The sequence below is a fragment of the Lissotriton helveticus genome, chromosome 4_1 (assembly GCF_964261635.1).
Source record: "Lissotriton helveticus chromosome 4_1, aLisHel1.1, whole genome shotgun sequence".
NCBI lineage: Eukaryota > Metazoa > Chordata > Amphibia > Caudata > Salamandridae > Lissotriton > Lissotriton helveticus.
In genome coordinates this window covers 1,476,401,242-1,476,419,830 of record NC_136063.1, presented here as the reverse complement: position 1 = coordinate 1,476,419,830, position 18,589 = coordinate 1,476,401,242, and the positions used below count along the sequence as shown (strand labels likewise).

Below are 18,589 nucleotides of genomic sequence, written 5' to 3'. Positions count from 1 at the left end.
GACTGAATCCAGTGAGTTATTAATCCAGTTGCCAAATTTCTCATTGGCCACTATCGGATCAGTCAGGAGCGGGCCTAGATCTCGCCAAGTTGAAATACAAGTGTCTAGTGTGAGTTTTGACCAGCATCGGGACTTAGTTTGTACTAGTCGGGTTGGGGGAGTGGCTTGGGTAGGAGACCAGGAGAAGGGGATGATGAAGTGATCCGACCTAGGAATAGGTATTGGGGCTTGGCAGGATAGCTTCTTCAGACCTGAAAAAATATGGTCTAGGAGGTGTCCTTTTAGGTGTGCTGCTGACAGTACTTTTTGAGTAAGCTGTAAGGTGGCTAGATCTGAAATCAATTCGGTTGCTTTTTTAGAGGTTACATCGTCAAAATGAATATTAAAAAGTCCAAGATGGGTAAAGTTAGCAGTGTAACTTGCTAGTTTGGAGACCGTGTCTGTAAGTGAGTTGCAGAATTGGCCTATAGATCCTGGGGGGCGATGGATCAGGATCCCTGAGAGAGTTAACGTAGGTGTGAATCCTATTTAGAAATGAAGGTTTTCGCAGTTTTCTACAAATGAGGTGATTCTTTAAAATGATGGCAATTCCACCCCCTTTGCCATTAGTTCGATCTAGCCTCTGTATTATGTAACCGGGAGGAAGAGCTTGAACTATGTCCGGGTCAGCGGCTGTATTTAGCCAGGTTTCCGTAAGGAACCGGGCATCCGGGCTTTCCTCCATAAGGAGCAGGGATACTGCCTCAGCATGTATTGGTAGGGAACCACAATTAATTAAAAATAGCTTAAACTTGGTATGGTACAGCTAAATATGAGTTGGTAGGACTAGGGTCCTGAAGATTATAAGAACAATGCTTACATCTATAGTTCCAACAGTCAGGGGCGATGGAGTGAAGACAAGCGGGATCTGGGGTTGAGTTCAGATGTTAAAGTTGGTTTGTGCTACACTGGAATTTTCCTAATGGGAAACAGACAGGGGTTCTGGCCCCTGGTCCCGGATGGGCGCGAACTGGTGCAGACTGGCTTGCCTTTGGGGCTTAATATAGCCCTGGTGAGCTCAGCGACTAGAGCGCTGACTTGCAAGATGGCGGCCAAACTATGCTGGCAAAAAGTTCCCCCTCGATTCTCACACAGTGCAAGTCAGCAGTTCGTGCAACAGTGCAATTTAAGTAGCAGGTAACTATTTTAAAATTCAATTTACAAGCTTCATAGAACAATTTTTAAAAATTCAATTTTGCGGTTTTTCTACTTTAAAAAACGCTGTTCTTGCGCCAGTAACGACTCAATGAGCTTCTTTCACAAAATACAGACTTAAATTCTTCAGTTATAGTTCTGCCCCAAATGTGTAACTTCTACACCTCCATGAAATATATATATTTTTTGCAGATCTTGATGTAGCGCGAACTAGACCCGCAGGTATCGGAGCGCTTTACATGAGCACTAGTTTTGTTACAGGCGGATACATTAATTTTTGTTAGGCACGGGGAGATAAAGTGATTTGCCCAGAATCAGAGGATGTTGAGCGTCCCTGTTAAAGTACACCAATTTAAATCGCTAAAATCATGCTTATCTTTTCTTGAATTTATGCAACACTCCAAATTATAACAGGCTCGCCTCCATGCACATTGTAATCAGCTCGGTATCTACGCCATCAATTTTAAGGGAAAGCTTCCCTAGTTCCCTTGCTATAATTAGCGGGAAAGAAATGGAAGAACTTGTATCAACCACCCAGAAGAGAATATAAAAGTGCCTCTTGATACTGGTGAGCCTGCGTCGTTGCTGACCGTTTCATGTCTGTGATGCTTTTACTCATGTCCTATCAACCCCAGACTAAGTAGCACATAGCGATACAGAGCTATAAAACATTTGAGGCTGTATCTCAATTCCCTGCAGGTGATAGAATCTCTAGGTTTTTTTGTGTGTATATCTTGACAGTAAGCTTTCTAAAAGAGGCTTGTCTTTTTTTCTAAAGTAAAGCAGTAACCGGGTATGGATGTTTACTGTATTTTATTTTCTAGCCTTCCTGCAGTCACCCTTGAAGACTCTTCTTCCACCCCCCCCCCCACACACACACTTCTCCAAGAGACCCATGTGCCTAAAGGGGGTCTCTTAGCTATCCAGAGTGTAGTACTCCATTATTGTGACCTTCAGACACCAATGATAAATGACAACACCTGCACAAGACTCTACACTGCAACCCCTGGCTTCCCCAGAGAACTACTCAATAAACCACATGAGGTGACTAGAAATATTTGAATTGCCTTCACCGGTAATTGAAAGTAACCATCAAGATGTATTTTGCCCAGAACATGCCCAAAATGGTTTTGTGTTGCAATTCTTAAGGGTTGTTTACTCTGTACCTTGGGCTTCACGTGTGTTAAGTTGTCTATATACAGTCAACAAAATAAAACGTGCTCCTGATGACTTTTGGCTTTGAAACTCATTGACCAATCTTTGCTGTTTATAGATTAAACATTCATATTCTGATGTTGGGTATCTTTGTGCTGAATCTGGGCAACATTACTTGTATGTTGGAAAGTTGCATTTTCCATTCACATTTCCCAAGGAGTTTCTGGCAGTTGAGAGTACAGAAATCTGGAACTGAAGGTCCTCTGTGTTTACACGCAGTGTGGGTGGATGTAACTGTGAGGTGATAATGGAGGCATGGCTACAGGGCACACTGCATGGCGTACCATGTTTCTAGTTTGTACTGGCCACAGTCCTTATCCAAATGCTCTGTCAGCATTCCCTTCTCACAAGCTATCCATCCTTTTCTTATTTTCATTTGATTACAAGAAGTACTGCAATATGCTTTTTAAAAAAAAATAAAAAAATTGCTAAAGAATACCATCTATCTCACTCGTTTACGTCCGTAAACACAAAATCGCCACACCCCTAACACAATTAAGCTTTCTATGCATTGCTCTCCAAATAATTAGTAAATATTAGTATATTGAAGTAGTGAGACTATAATGTATGTATTTATTATTGTTTTGTTTTTAACTCTAGGTCCAAGTTTCTTAGTTGCAGCACAAGATGCTACAGAGGACGAAGAAGCAGTTGAAGATTCTGTTGTTGAAGATGAGGATGATGAAGCTGAAGTGGAAGAAGATGATTCTACAGACTTGGTAAAATAGATTTTAATTTAATTAAATGTGCCATGGATCAACCTTTACTTTTTTCTTTTTAGTAGTTCATAAGACCATTGGGAACAGGGTTAGCCTAGTCTTTTTCACTAGTCTACTACAAATCGAGAAAAATACATCCCATATCACATTAGTTGGACTCTTTGTAATATATACTGATACCATTCATATTAATGGCTTAATCTTACAGCAAGGAACATTGAACATTGAATATTTAATACTTTTGCTCCAAAATAAACAACTGTTCCATAGATCTGTTAGTGTGGTTGCAAGCAATCTGTTTCTCTCCATCTTTTTTTCTCCCGCTAGCCGGGCAGCAGAATTTTCATGTTGTAATGCGTATGATCTGTTTATCCATACACCAAAATCCAAATTTGTTGTGAAGGCTGCACTGTTTAGTTACGATCTTCAACAGTTTGACAAACCATACTTATAGAACACATGGCAGGATCTTTGCTTTGTAGAATAATTTCATTATAGTGATCAAAATCCTATGTCCAAATTGTTCATGGCAATTTTGTCTATGGAACATATCACAGGTGTTTTAAGACTACCAACAGTTTAGCTGCTAATTAAGAATGAAAAGAAGTTGTAACACAACTTTGGATCCAGGACATTAGCAGTTGACTCTGGATTTATTGTAATTAGAAGCGAACATGCCTTTCTGTGGTTATCAAGGTACCTAGAAATAAATGTAAGGTTCTGTTCCACGCTGATCCCTGAAATTTGAATATGATGATGAATTCAACTTAGATCTGTGACTAGGGGTGAGTGTAAGTTTTAGCACTCCGTTCATCTCCTTGTGTTTGCTTTGTTTGCCCTAAGTTGTCAGTGTATGCCCAGACGTTGGTCCCTTGCTTACTTTGCCACTGAATTCAAGCTAGCCCGGCTGATGAGGGGTGTTACCCCAAAACCTGTCTCAGGATGCTTGTTTCCGGTCCAGGGAAGACCTGGCTTGGCAGTTCGGGCTGGACTGTTCCCATGAGGAGCAGGGTCAAGACAGATTTGCATATGGCTGGGTCTGGATTGGGGTGGCGAAGTGAGCTATAGAAAAATTATGGATTCAACCCAGATCTGTGCCTGGGGTTGAGTGTCTGAAAAGTTTCAGTGCTCCGTCCATCATCTCCTTGTGTTTACTGTATTCCAGATATGGGCATGAAGCTCCTCCCACTTTCTGCCCATCTTTTTAATTTGCTCCTGTCACTGTCCTTTGTAAATTGTTGTCTATTATTGGTCAATAGGTTTGGTAGCCCCTCCTTAGTACTGCCTAGTGTCTTCTTGTAAACTCCCATGATGACACCCTGTTCCATTGTTGCTACTCAGTAAGCTTTAATTACAGCCTCGGAGCACTATTTTCTTGAGTTTTCTTCTGCTTGCTGTTGCAGGCAGGACACGCTCTCTTGCCACGCTTTTTTAAAAATAAATTTAGGTTGCGCGGCATGCTGCGCCTTTCTTTTATGAGGTGCCAAACGCGACCATATGCTTTTCCTATTCTGTTTATTTGACTTTTTATTTTTCAATGGGTGCACTGCACTTTAGCTTTATACATCTTGAGCTAAAGCTTGGGTGCTGCGATTGCTTCAAAAGTAAAGATTTCTTTACTTTTAAAACAATCGCGGCACCTGTGCTTTAGCTTACTATGTTTAAAGCTAATGCGCAGGTGCCGCAATTGTATCAAAAGTAAATAAATAGAAAAACAAAGCGTGCGGTCACCATTTTTTCTATTTGTTTATTTTTGTTACAATCGAAGCACCCGCGCTTTAGCTTTAAACAACTTAAGCTAAAGCGCGGGTGCCGCGATTGCTTTAGAAGTAAAGAAATGGAGAAAAAAAAAAGATTTTTTATTTTTTGATTTCTTTACTTTTGAAGCAATCGCAGCACCCACGCTTCAGCTTAAGATGTGTAAAGCGAGAGTGCCGCGATAGGTTTGCTACACAAGCTTTTGCAATGTAATGCGTCTCGCATTTGGGAGAGTTTGCGCTATTGGCATTCTCCTAAATCACCTCTTATGAAGAATTATCAGCCTATTTCTTTGCAATTACAAGCATTTGCAATGCCCTAGGTCCCGCATTTGCGAGAGTGTGTGCTATTGTCATTGTAAATGACCATGCCTATAGCTCAAACTCTCGCAAATGCGAGACTTATTGCATTGCAAACTACATGACCAAGTACTAGGTTGATTGTTCATAAGGGGTGATTAGGAGTTGTATTGGGGAAATAACCCTTGCTTAACAAACCTACCAAACCATGATAATTTAATGTAGGTATTTTAGAATGTGTGCTTCTAACATGTCTGAGTTGTGTTCATACTGCCATTTTCAAAAGTGCATGCTTCTTTTGAGGCTCCTACTGAAAAATAGCCTCTTATTCGTACTAAATCCTGGCCTCAGACTGAAATCTACACTGTATGCTCTTTTCAGAAGCTTGGTGGAGTTAGTTGTCTCTGTCTTTCTCTGGGTGTATGTTTTTTTTTTCCCCATGTCTGGATGGTTGACTTATTAAAGCCATCAAATAAAAATAAGTGACAAGGGACCTGCTAGTCACCGTAGACTGACCTTCTGAAGTAGGTTTGTTGATTTACTGTTTCTCTCCAAGAGATTCCATGGTTATGTACAGTTCTGGATGCAAGAAATTAAAAATAAATTCCTTTGAACAATGCAACTACCTTTATATGCTGGAAACATGTCATTTGACGTCTCCTTCGGCCTCCTGCAAGTCTCTTTGATTCTGAATTCTGTCATTGTGCATTTGGTTAATGTCAGGTTGCATATGAGCCTACTAGCGGACTGCCTGGAAGATCAGTAGGACTAGAAAGCAGCATAATGTGATAGCACAGTACCAATGAAAAATGCTCTACTTGAGTTTATTCCCTGGGGTTGCTGCTGAGGGAACCTGCTGAAAAGTATTCAGTTTAAGATGACCTCTTATTTTCAGATGATGGTAAAGTACGCCTTGGGCTGTTGAGGAGTCATTAAGTGACTTAGGACACCCCATTGACATTCTCAGTACTGACCTGACTGAAAAAGAAAATGCTTCTGTTTATTTAAATCTGAAGCATTTTTTTTCTTAAGGACTCAAAATCAGACACATGATGGAGCAGCTTCCCCCATGCCCAAAGGTTTTTTTTATTTGTGTTTTTCTGTAATGATTGTGTGTAGAGTGCACTGATATCACAGCAAATAAAGGTTGTAGAAGACTGACCTAATGGTGCAGTCTGCTCTCACTTTTGATTGGTGCTGGGAGGTTCGAATTTGCCCCCCCCAAGTACAGATCATCGTAGAAGAGACGGCATTGGAAAGAGGCACAGTCCCCTTTCCAATGCTGTCTTTTCCTAGTGGACCCTACTTGAGGTCTGCTCCACACAAGGGATGATGATTGCCGGTGGAGCGGCCACGGCCCTGATCATAGGCCAGTGTTCCCTCCCTTAAATCCCTCCCTAATCCCCCCCTATCTCCCCCCCCCCTCCCTCCCCCCCCTCCCCAACCACCCAGCCGGTTGGTCTTTAAGACCCTGGTTTTCAGAAATGTGCGGGTTTGATACATTTCCCCGAGTGCTGATGGAGCTAAGATCCAAAATCCACAATTACCCAAATTGGCAAAAAAGGATTGGTTTTGAGTAAAAATTTGATCGGTCTATGTTGCATTTATGGCCCTTTCCTGCAGCAGTTGCTAGGACTACCCACACAAGTCGGGTACCAGGACTTGAAAAAAATCATCCAAATCTTGCAAGAGCTGCAGGTCCAGTAATTTGAATAATACTCTACCTAACTGTTCTACCTTTCACCCCTAAACTGGTCGCAAATATTTTATTTCACCGAGCCGGCTTTCTTTTTCCAGTGTCCTATGAGAGCACCTTCAAATATGTGAGTTCGACATGTCTGCTGTATAAAAACTGTTTGGTTTAGATTAAATAGACTAAACTTTTACTTCATGGATAACAAGAATCTAGTCTACATTTAGGGTGGACATGACCCCCTGACTTGCCTCCTTATTCACGAACGCATTGTCATCAGGCCATGGCAGGAATGTTTCTCAGTTCGTTTTAAAACTCACTTTTAATAAAGGTATTACTAAGGCATGTTATTAGCATACTGTTATTTACACAATTTGTAATTTATGTTTCTGATAGATACATCTGCCGTGTGGATTCCTCACCTTGTGAATATCCCCTTGCGTCAGCAACATTCGGAAATTCTTTTTGTAGCCTCGCGCCGACGTGGACTAGGACGTCATAGAGACACGACCTCGCTCGCGACTCCGCTGACGTCACCGACGCCTACAATAGGCCCACGCCGGCGTGATGACATCAGTTCCCTTTTTTCCGCGTCATCGACGCCAACCGTTTCGGGATACTCTGTAGCTTATAGTATATTGTTACTTTATTTCCTCGATTCTCCATTCTCTGACCTTTTTGCTCGGTTGTCATGTCGACAAAGAAGACTGGGTTTAAACCTTGTAGAGAATGTGGGAAGATGATGTCCGTTACGGACCCTCACCAAGACTGCATCTGGTGCTTGAGTTCGGATCACGACGTTGTGGGTGTTCATCATGTCAGAAGATGAATCCGAAGGCTCTTCGAGAAAGAGAATCAAAACTTCTTGTGGCTAAGCTAAAGGCGAGTAAAGTTAAAAGATCCTCGAAGCACTCGAAGAGGTCGAAGTCGAGATCTCGAGAGGCGTCGGCCTCGAAGTCTTCGTCTGATCACGCTTCCGGTTCGCGTAAGAAACATAAGAAGAGGAGACATGAATCCCGTCATCATTCAGGTGATAAGTCTGGTTCTAGATCGAAGTCTCCCAAGAGAATGAAGTCGAAGGTAATTCCTCCGCAAGTGTCGGATCAAGAAGGTGAGGCTTCGCCTTCGGAGTCGATGGTCCATTCTCCGGATCCGACTCCGGCTCCGACTCCATCTCCAGCTCCAGGTGACACCGATGGAGTTCCTATTGAGGAGGCGACTTCGAATCCTGTTGTGGAAACAGATTCTAACCTGCCTCGAGATCTGCCTGAGCATCCACCATTCCCGACTCCAGGTCAGGACCCCTCTGCGTTTTTTAACGCAATGTATGGTGTTTTCTCAAGATCGTGGTACCCCTCTGGAGCACCTTCAGGTCCTATGGCTTTTAATTTGGGTGTTCCTCACTCATATGCCCCGGCACCTTTCATGCCGTATATGCCAGCCCCGACTCCGCTGTGGCAATACCAAGCTCCACCGAGGTCGACGCCGGTATCGACGCCGGCTCGGCCGAAGTCGACGACTCCGGCTCCGATGTCGCCGATTCCTAGCAAATCTATGGAACAGCCTTCCAAGCCATCGGATTCGATTCCGAAGTCGGCTCCGGCGCTGTCGGATTCGGCGCTGGATTCGACTGCACTTCGAGTTAAAATGAGGTCTCGAAGAGAAGCTCAACGTCTTCTTGATGAACAGAGAATTGGTGAATCTTCTTCTGAAGTGGAGGAAGGTGAGCTGGATGGGAGTTGTTTTGAGGACCTAGCAGAGGCGAGTGGTCTCGAATTTTCCCCAGAGTGGTCTTTACCTTCAGGACCTGATGCACCCTCCAGGGATGTTCAACCATATCATGTTGTCATGAAGAAGGCAGCAGGACTTTTGGGTTTGACTTTGCCTACTGTCGAATTTAAGTCGAATTTACTGACTGAGGTCCTTCATTCTCCAAATTCGGCAGTGGAACCTTTACTTCCATTTAATGATGCTTTAAAGGATCCCATTATGGAAGTATGGAAGAAACCTTTTTCTGCTCCTGCAGTTTCAAAAAGTGTGGCTAGGAGGTATAGAGTGGCTCCTGAGGATCCTGCTTTCTTATCTTCTCATCCTTCTCCTGAGAGTTTGGTAATTCAGGCCGCTTGTTCTAAAAAGTAAGTTGGTGCTTTTCCGCAGGTGCCTGGCGACAAAGAGGCCAAGAAACAGGATCAAGTTGCAAAAAAGACTTTTTCTTCAGCTAGTATGGCATTGAAGTCTTCTAATGCCACTTGCCTTATGGGTAGATATATTCATGCTCTTATGGACTCTATGCGTTCATTAATCCCTAAGGTTCCTGAGGATAACAGAAAAGACTTTGAGGAAGCTTTGTCTGATTCTCAAGCGGCAGCCCGTCGGGTCATTCAAAGTGGGCTTGATACTACGGATTCTGTGGCAAGGATCATGGGCACGGCGGTTGCCACGAGGCGTTCAGCCTGGTTGAAGTCGTCTGATTTTTCAGCTGATGTGCAGTCTGCTTTATTGGATTTACCTTTCGATGGTGAGGGGCTCTTTGGAAGGAAAGCAGACACTGCCTTGGAGAGATTCAAGGACAGCAGAGCAACTGCTAGATCTCTTGGCCTTCAGGTCAGAGGTTCTACGACCAGGAAATTTAGAGGGTTTGGCCGCTCTTCCTTTCGTTCATATAGACAAGGTCAGCAGCAGCAGCAACAACAGCAGCAGCAGAATACCTTGTATAGGTCATACAGGGGAAAACAGAGGGCACGTCCTCGAGGGCGTCAAGCCTCCTCCTCCTTCACCTCTTACAACCCCCCCCCGCCACAGAAAAGCAGCCCTAGATCCGCCATTCAGGATCATGTAGGCCCAGTGGGGGGTCGGCTTACCCACTTTCTACGAGATTGGGAATCGGTTACATCAGATCTTTGGGTTCTCAATCTCGTAGAAAATGGGTATGCCCTTCCCTTTCGGGAATTCCCTCCCAATTACCCTCCTTGCCAGGGGTATTGCTCAGAGGAACATCTGTTACTCCTTCAGGAGGAAGTCCAAACTCTATTGAAAAAAGGTGCGATAGAGGTGGTCCCAGAGCAGGAAAGGGGTCAGGGATGCTACTCCCGGTATTTCCTGATTCCCAAGAAGGATGGCAGACTTTGTCCAATCCTGGATCTCAGGATCTTGAATTTTTATCTGAAGCAGGAGAAATTCAAGATGCTCACCCTTGCTCAGGTTCTTCAGGCGCTGCTGGAAGAAGACTGGATGGTGTCACTCGACTTGCAGGATGCGTATTTTCATATTCCAATCCTGAAGTCGCACAGGAGGTATCTCCGTTTTACGGTGGGATCGCAGCACTACCAGTTTGCGGTCCTTCCGTTTGGACTTACTACTGCGCCTCGGGTCTTCACCAAGGTGATGGCAGTGGTGGCGGCGCATCTCAGAAGATCAGGGATTTCTGTATTCCCGTATCTGGACGACTGGCTGATCAAAGCGCAGTCGTCAGAGACTGTGCTTCATCATCTGCGAGAGACAACCCAGTTGTTGTACAGGTTGGGTTTTTCGATAAACGTACCCAAATCTCACCTGGTGCCCTCCCATCGCAACCTGTTCATAGGTGCTGTACTGGACACAACTGTATGTCGTGCATTCCCTCCCCCTCAAAGGATTCGCGACATACAGGAAATGATTCCTTTATTTTACAATGGAGCGGTCGTTCCAGTCCTGAAGGTCCTTCGCCTGCTCGGTCTGATGGCTTCTTGCATTCTGTTGGTCAACCATGCACGCTGGCACATGAGGGCACTCCAGTGGTGCCTCCGCAGGCAGTGGTATCAGCACAACGGGGATCTCAGGGAGTCTGTGAGGATCTCCAGAGAAGCTGCGGCGGATCTGTCTTGGTGGAGCAATCTGTCTCAAGGAAAGCCTTTTCAGCTGCCTCCATTGGTGGCCACAGTGATTACGGATGCATCCATTCTAGGGTGGGGTGCTCATCTGGGGGATCTGCAGGTCAAGGGCCTTTGGTCTCCAGAGGAAAGGTTGCTTCACATCAACCTTTTAGAATTGCGGGCGATTCATTTAGCGCTCAAGGCCTTCCTCCCTTCCCTTCGCGGTCGTTCGATCCAAGTCCTGACGGACAACACGACCGCGATGTGGTACATCAACAAGCAGGGAGGAGTGGGGTCGCAGTGTCTCTGCAGAGAGGCTCTGCGTCTCTGGTCCTGGGTTCAGGACCATCAGATTTGTCTGATGGCAAATCATCTGGCCGGGGTTCTGAATGTTCGTGCAGACAGTCTCAGTCGGCAGTTCTCTGCCGACCACGAGTGGAGGCTCCAGCCGGGGGTGGTTCACGACATCTTTCAGATGTGGGGGACTCCTCGGGTGGACCTGTTCGCCACTCGCGAGAATGCTCATTGCCTGTCGTTCTGCAGTCTCCAGTATCCGATGCAAGGAGCCTTGGGGGATGCGTTTCAGTTGAGTTGGAGCTCGCAACTCCTTTACGCGTTTCCTCCCATACCCTTGATTCCTCGGGTTCTGAGGAAAAATCGCCAAGACCGGGCCCAAGTCATATTGATCGCCCCGGATTGGCCAAGAAGGGTGTGGTACACAGATCTTCTCCACCTCTCCTCTCACCCGCCGCTCCGTCTCCCTCTCAGGGCAGACCTCCTCTCTCAGATGGAGGGGCAGGTCCTACACCCCCACCTCCAGACCTTACACCTTCATGCCTGGAGATTGAACGGGGCAACCTGATTTCCTTTTCCCTCCCGCCTGACGTTGTGGATGTCATCTTGTCAGCCAGGCGTGACTCCACTAAGTCCATTTATTCTTATAGATGGTCGAAGTTTGTCACGTGGTGTGGGGAAAAGTCTATTGACCCTTTGAGAGCCCATTTGTCTGATGTTCTCCAGTTTGCCCTTTCTCTGGCTCAGCAGGGGCTTGCTGTTGCCACTGTGAAGGGTTATCTTTCTGCGCTGTCGGCTTTTATCTGTTTGCCTGACCAGCCTTCTCTTTTTAAATCTCCTATAGTTTTAAGGTTTTTGAAGGGCCTTACTAATAAGTTCCCTCCTACTCCTTTTATTGTGCCTCAGTGGGACTTAAATCTTGTTTTGACTTTTCTGATGGGTGCTCCTTTTTGAGCCTCTTCACAAATGTCCCATGAGGCTTCTTACCTTTAAAACGGTCTTCCTCGTTGCAATAACCTCGGCAAGGAGGGTAAGTGAGCTTCAAGCTCTTAGTTACAAGCCCCCTTTCTTGACCATTCATGCTGATCGAATGGTTCTCAGGACCAGGGCTGCTTTTCTGCCTGAGGTGGTAACTCGCTTCCATCTAGGACAGTCCATTACCCTACCTGCCTTCTATCCTCCCCCTCACCCTTCTAAGGAGGAAGAGAGACTGCACCGTCTGGACCCTAAGAGGGCGGTGTCCTTTTACTTGGACAGATCCAAGGACTTTCGTTTGGAAGACCAGCTCTTCATTGGGTTTGCTGGCTGCAAGAAAGGAAGAGCGGTCCATAAAAGAACCTTGTCGAGATGGATCGTCCTCTGCATAAAGATCTGCTACTCTTTGGCCGGTAAGGAACCACCAGAGGGTATAAGGGCTCATTCTACAAGGGCTAAGTCATCGACCTCTGCGTTGGCTAGAGGTGTGCCTGTTGAGGATATTTGTAGAGCGGCAACTTGGTCTTCCCTCCACACTTTCGCAAAGCATTACTGCTTGGATTCCGAGGTGAGGAGGGATGGTCATTTTGCGCGTTCTGTCCTTCAGGATTTCCTGGCTTAGAGTGGACACCCTCCTCCGGGAGTGGGGACTGATGTGGGACTCTATTCACAAGGTGAGGAATCCACACGGCAGATGTATCTATCAGAAGAACAAGTTACTTACCTTTGGTAACGCTTTTTCTGGTAGATACTATATCTGCCTGTGGATTCCTCACTGACCCACCCGCCTCCCCGTTGTCCACTCTTCTATACCAGTGTTACTGTAATGTAATGTATTTATAGTTTATCAGGGAATGTTTCAATAGCTTTCCTGCTTTTGCTTCACACTGTGTGTTTTACCTTTACTATTGTGTACTGTGTATACTGTATGCATTTCTACTGTCATTGGTCCGTCCGTGTGCCTCGATGGCACGGAAAAAAGGGCGGAACTGATGTCATCACGCCGGCGTGGGCCTATTGTAGGCGTCGGTGAAGTCAGCGGAGTCTCGAGCGAGGTCGTGTCTCTATGACGTCCTAGTCCACGTCGGCGCGAGGCTACAAAAAGAATTTCCAAATGTTGCTGACGCAAGGGGATATTCACAAGGTGAGGAATCCACAGGCAGATATAGTATCTACCAGAAAAAGCGTTACCGAAGGTAAGTAACTTGTTCTTTATTGTAATAGCCACAGTTTCCCACTGACATGCAGTTTTACAAATAAAACCATATAGAGTAAAACAATGTAGTTTTGAGGGGCTGGCAGCCTGTATGCATACACTGAGGAGCGGGCATGCGAAGGTGTGATCGCATTTTGCTTCACCGGGGACAAGCCTCTTTGAAGGTGGCCAATTGTGACTACCGCCATTTAGTCATCTGCTGGAGGAGTTTACACCTCCTCCCTTCAACTGTTCTCTGTTTCTGGGTGTACTTCACACTTCTTAACAGGGAGGCAGCATGTTATCTCTGATGGCAACTGCTGCAGATAGGAAAGCTAACAAAGGTTTGGGCAACAAAGTGGTGACTTTCTAAGTCCTCTTCCTATTAATAGTTACCTCAACTACAACCTCCGTAATAAGCCAAGGTTAATGTAATGGTTAATTTGATTCCTTGCAGTAACAACTTTAATGGTTTTAAATGCAAGTTGGCACTTAGCGTGGTGGCTAGCGAAACTCCATGTTAGATAGTGAAAATCCGAAATTACTGTTTTCACAGTGGCAAGGACGGTGGTGGTCCAATTGACTGAGTATGTTGAACTCTAAAAGGAGCATGCTCCTCTTCTTAATATTAAGAGACTTCTCTGGTGGGCTACCGAGTCCTTCTCTTAGAGTAGATTATTACTATTACAAGCATTGGCAAAGCCAATAGGTCTCGCCTTTGGGAACCTTATAACTGTTCTGTTGAAGGCAGGGTAAATAAAGCATTAAACAAAAGCAAAGCAGGATGCAACATGTGAAGTTCATCATTCAATCATCAACGTGTTTGAGCTCCAGGACTCCAGTGAGAGCCGCATGGAGGCGAGAGCAAACTCATTAGTGGCACCAGAGTAATGTACTCTCACCAGTGGATCCATAGCGGTGGATCCCTGGTTGTCACGGGACCCAAGGTATTTGAACTTTACAGTTTAGGAGGAGTCAAATACTGACCTCTGAAACCAGTCTTTATCTAATCCAGCAGGAGGATGGGGGCCAGGAACAAATGGGGATCACTTAAAAATGAATGAACTCCAAGTCCCATTGCTTCCTTTTGTCATGAGAACCCTGTTACTTACAGGACAGCACCCTGAAGCAACTCAAAGGAGAAGCAAGGTGTTTTATAAAACCACTGCAGCAGGAGGCTGTGGTCACACCATAGATGCTGATTTCAGTCTCCGGACCCGTGGATCCTTCTCTAACACTAACCAGTAAAACAGAGTGATCGTACCAAGCGGTGTGAGAGGGGCTTGGGAGCTGCCATTTTAAATGTGCTGCCATTTGCCACCCCGAAGAAGCGCATGTGCGTAAACTGAAGCCAGACCCACGTGCGCCGATGCCAGCACAGGACACGGTCCGTTCACAGCCTGCCAGGGACCATCAGATTGTGCTTCTGGAGAAGACGTGTGTTTTTCCTGGCACAATACTTGGTATTTGCAATCTCCTGGCTGGAGACGCAACCGTCCACAAAGGGCTTTGGAGTTGGCGCCCTGTGTTTTTTTTTTTTTTCATTCTGTAAAACGGCATCATTACAAACACTCAGTTTTGAAGCCGGGGACGAATACAGACGTTTGCTTCCAAGCTACATCTCTGCAGCATTAGACCCGCTTCAGCTCACTCAGACATATGGTTTGTGTTAGTCGTGCAACCGAAAAGAAAACATTTTAATGGTTGATCCCTGAGTATTTTTAAGTTAATGTGCAACTTTGCTGGGAAGCTATTTAAGTGGCGGTATCCGTTGCTTTTCGGCAGGCTCCCAGCTTCGAAGGCCGTTTCTGAGGAGACCTGGTGGATTTCAGAAATGTGGGAGCGGACCCGTCGTATAACGTGGTGTCCGCAGAGACTAGATGCGGGAGCTGCTGGTGTGCACCCGCATCTTGGCACGATAATTAGAAACATATGCTGCTGCACGTACCCGCAAGCATTAGGCTGTGGGCGTGCTGTCTTTGTTAAAAAGATGCACGCAAAGGCCAATAGCCTAGGACAAAACTAAACGCACATGCACGCACGAGCGTGTGGTGAGATTTCTGAAAGCCCTTACATAAAATCAAGCGGCTCTGCGCTAGGCTCAACTTAACAAAAATCACGTTTTTGACCTGGCACAGGGCTTTATTCTGCCATGTTAAGTTGGTAGGTTTAAAGCTGCCCAGCCTGATCGCAGGTGCAAGCCATTCTCACCTTGTCGCAGTAGAGATGGCCCAGTTAAGTGCTGTAGTCCACTAGTGTCATTTAACTTACCAGCCCTGGCTGCTTCTGATACTATATATTAGAGATTTATATGCAAGTTAAATAAGTCAATTGGGTATTAGCCAGTTGTAAGCCTCCTTTGGGGTCAGAACTCATTCTCGGAGCCTAGACAGCAAGGCACAGTGCACTAGAGATTCGAAAAACCTGCAACATCAGTCCAAATCCTCCGAGGGGTGATCATACAAAAAGAGGTCCTTTCCAACATCTAGTGGCGGGTCCTCTGCCCCACTGCTTTGAAGCAGTGCGTAGTAGAAACATATAATGATAACTTTGCATTATCATTTTATGCTTTGTGCTGAACGGCAGGCCGGTGGACAGGGCTGCTCTACTCTCAAAGCAGGGTGGGGAGGAATGGGTTGCCCACTCCCAAATGTGCAATGACTATTTAATTGTCATGCGCACTTCCCCTTTCTCCATGCAGACTGCCTTACATTACGTGTGATTGCTTACCAATCAACGCTGCATTGCACCATTATGATTGGTCAGTGAGGGCTGCTGTGCTTCCTGTTCCTAGAGTTCCACGATGGGAGCAGAGACGCAGGGCCCGGCGCCAAGGTTTGTTTATTTTTTAAAAATGTTATTTTATATTTGACCCCCACTCCTTTTTGCACCTAGAAATTGAGAAACTCCTGAGAAATGAATAACCATTAATTTATAATTCTCGTGCTTTACTACTCTACTGATCCAAGACTGGCCTCCAGTCTATATCTTGGAACATATTCAAAACCTTCCTTTACAAGAAATTTCAGACCACAAAATGTGTATCCATAACCTGTAGGTCAATATTTCTTAACCTTTAGACTTCTTTAGACTCCCACTGAGTCTGTACATGTAACCGAGGACCAAGGCTTAAGCAATTTCTGTGTTTTTTACCTCAAAATAATATACAAATATACAGAAACAAATAGACCGTAAACAAAAATTGTAAAATATTAGTCACAACAAATGTAAAGATCAGAATTTTAATGGGACAGATTGAACATTTCGAAAGTTTTATTTCTAAAGGTTTACGTGATATGCTAAAATCCTGCTCATCACTTAACCTTTTTTTTATTTTTTTCTCCTAATGCATGGTCCCTTTTTAGGTCTCGCCTGTCGATGCGCATGCGCATCGAGCTTGCGAGACTATGGGGGCTTATCCACTCTTTGTCCAACTTGCAAGGAATCGTGGCGATTCCTTGCAGTGCCCGTGACTTTTAAGCTCAATGCGCATGAGCATTGAGCTTAAAAGCGCGTGCACATGCCCCCAGCCGCCTGCCTTGCCTACTCTCCCGCCCCCTCACTTCTTGATTGCACGGCCGCTAGGCCGTGCCTCCCCTACTCTCCTCCCCTCTCCTCCTCCTACTCTCCTCCCCTGTCTGCCTGCCGTGTCGCACCTCTCCCCTCTCCGCCCCCTCCCCTGCCCGCCGTGCTCTCCCCTCCTCTCCTTTCCCACGCTCGCCTCCTGAAAGTCGTCTTCGTTTTGTCTCACCGCTCTCCGTTTACTTTCCTGCCTCCCCCTCTTTCACCCCTTTCTATTTTATATCCCCAATTTTCTCCTTTTTAGTTTTTATTTATTCCACTTCCCCAGCAGCACCGCACACACGCCCCTCCCCCGCTGTCCCCTGGAGCAGCGCGCAGACACCCGCTCCCTCCCCCGGTGACATGTCTCTCGCTGCCTCTGTTTGTGTTGGTGCAGCGAGAAATGTTCTGTCACAATCCCGTCCGTCAAATCCGGCTTCGTATCCTCACTCACAATGTCACGGGCACCGCGGCCTGTGCCCTCACACCTCCGACGACCACTCGGTGCAAATACGGACTCTCTCCCTCAGTACTGCGTCATCAGTGCCTCCCACGGCGACCCCCTCTTCCAACAGACCACCCTCCCAGACCAGCAGCCCTCCTCTCCCTTTCACCCCACAGAAACCGTGCCCGCACTCATGACGTACACGCCGTCCTTTCCTACCCACACACCTGCACTCACACTGCCTCTCATCTTCTGCATCTCACAGCGACAGTCTCTCCTATCCCAGGCGTCCCACGCTGAGTCTATTTCAACTCCGGCTTCCCACAATGACCGTTTCTCCCGCCTCATTGACAGTCTCTCGTTTCCAGTGTCTCTATCTCCTGCATCCCACACTGACAGTCTCTCTCGTATCCTGCACGCCACACTGACAATCTCTCTCATTTGCTGCACCCACCCTACATGACAGTCTCCCACGCCTCGTACACCCAGCAATTACAATATCTTACGTCCCCTGCACGCCACACCGACGGTCTCTCTCGCCTCCTGCACTCCATACTGACAAGTCTCTCTCTCATCCTGCACGCCACACTGACGGTCTCTCTCGCCTCCTGCACTCCACACTGACAAGTCTCTCTCGAATCCTGCACGCCACACTGACGCTCTCTCTCATTCCTATACTCCACACTGACAGTCTCTCTCGAATACTGCATGCCACACTGACGCTCTCTCATTCCTATACTCCACACTGACAGTCTCTCTCGAATACTGCACGCCACACTGACGCTCTCTCTCATTCCTATACTCCACACTGACAGTCTCTCTCGAATCCTGCACTCCACACTGACGGTCTTTCTCGCCTCCTGGATCTTAGGCTGGCAGTCCCTCTCATCTCCAGCATTCTACAGTGACACTCCTCTTTCATCCTGCATGTCTCAGCTGCCTTTTAAATCATCTACGCTCCGCGCTCCACCAGACAAAGGCACCACGAAGCTTTGCTGAGCGGCTATAACTGTCAATGCCTAGAGCGTGGAAACAAATGTCTGGAGCTCGTGTTACAAACACCCTACAGTTGTAGCTAACATGGCATAGCCTCGGGCAACTAATGGTATAATATTGTGCTCTCCATAGCTACACAGTCCTGGACGGCTGCATTGCCCATTGTTGCTCCACCGGGGCAAGAGCTGTGCCACCCTTTGAAGATCCCCGCTGGCTTTGTAAATAAGCCCCGTCTGGGTTATATATATGCCATTTGGCTATCATTAACATCGAGCAGAAGACCTTTCTGTGCCTCCCCTACTCTCCTCCCCCCTCCTCCTCCTACTCTCCTCCCCTGTCTGCCTGCCGTGTCGCACCTCTCCCCTCTCCGCCCCCTCCCCTGCCCGCCGTGCTC

General features: G+C 46.4%; 1 protein-coding gene across 1 annotated transcript in view; it reads left to right on the top strand.

The window, feature by feature from the left end:
• Positions 1-18,589, top strand: part of SSR1 (signal sequence receptor subunit 1) — a 149,854-nt gene that overhangs the window by 31,727 nt on the left and 99,538 nt on the right. The window contains exon 2 of the mRNA XM_078688066.1: positions 3,010-3,128. Within this exon, the coding sequence (XP_078544192.1) occupies positions 3,010-3,128 (119 nt within the window). The remainder of the gene's footprint in view (positions 1-3,009; positions 3,129-18,589) is intronic.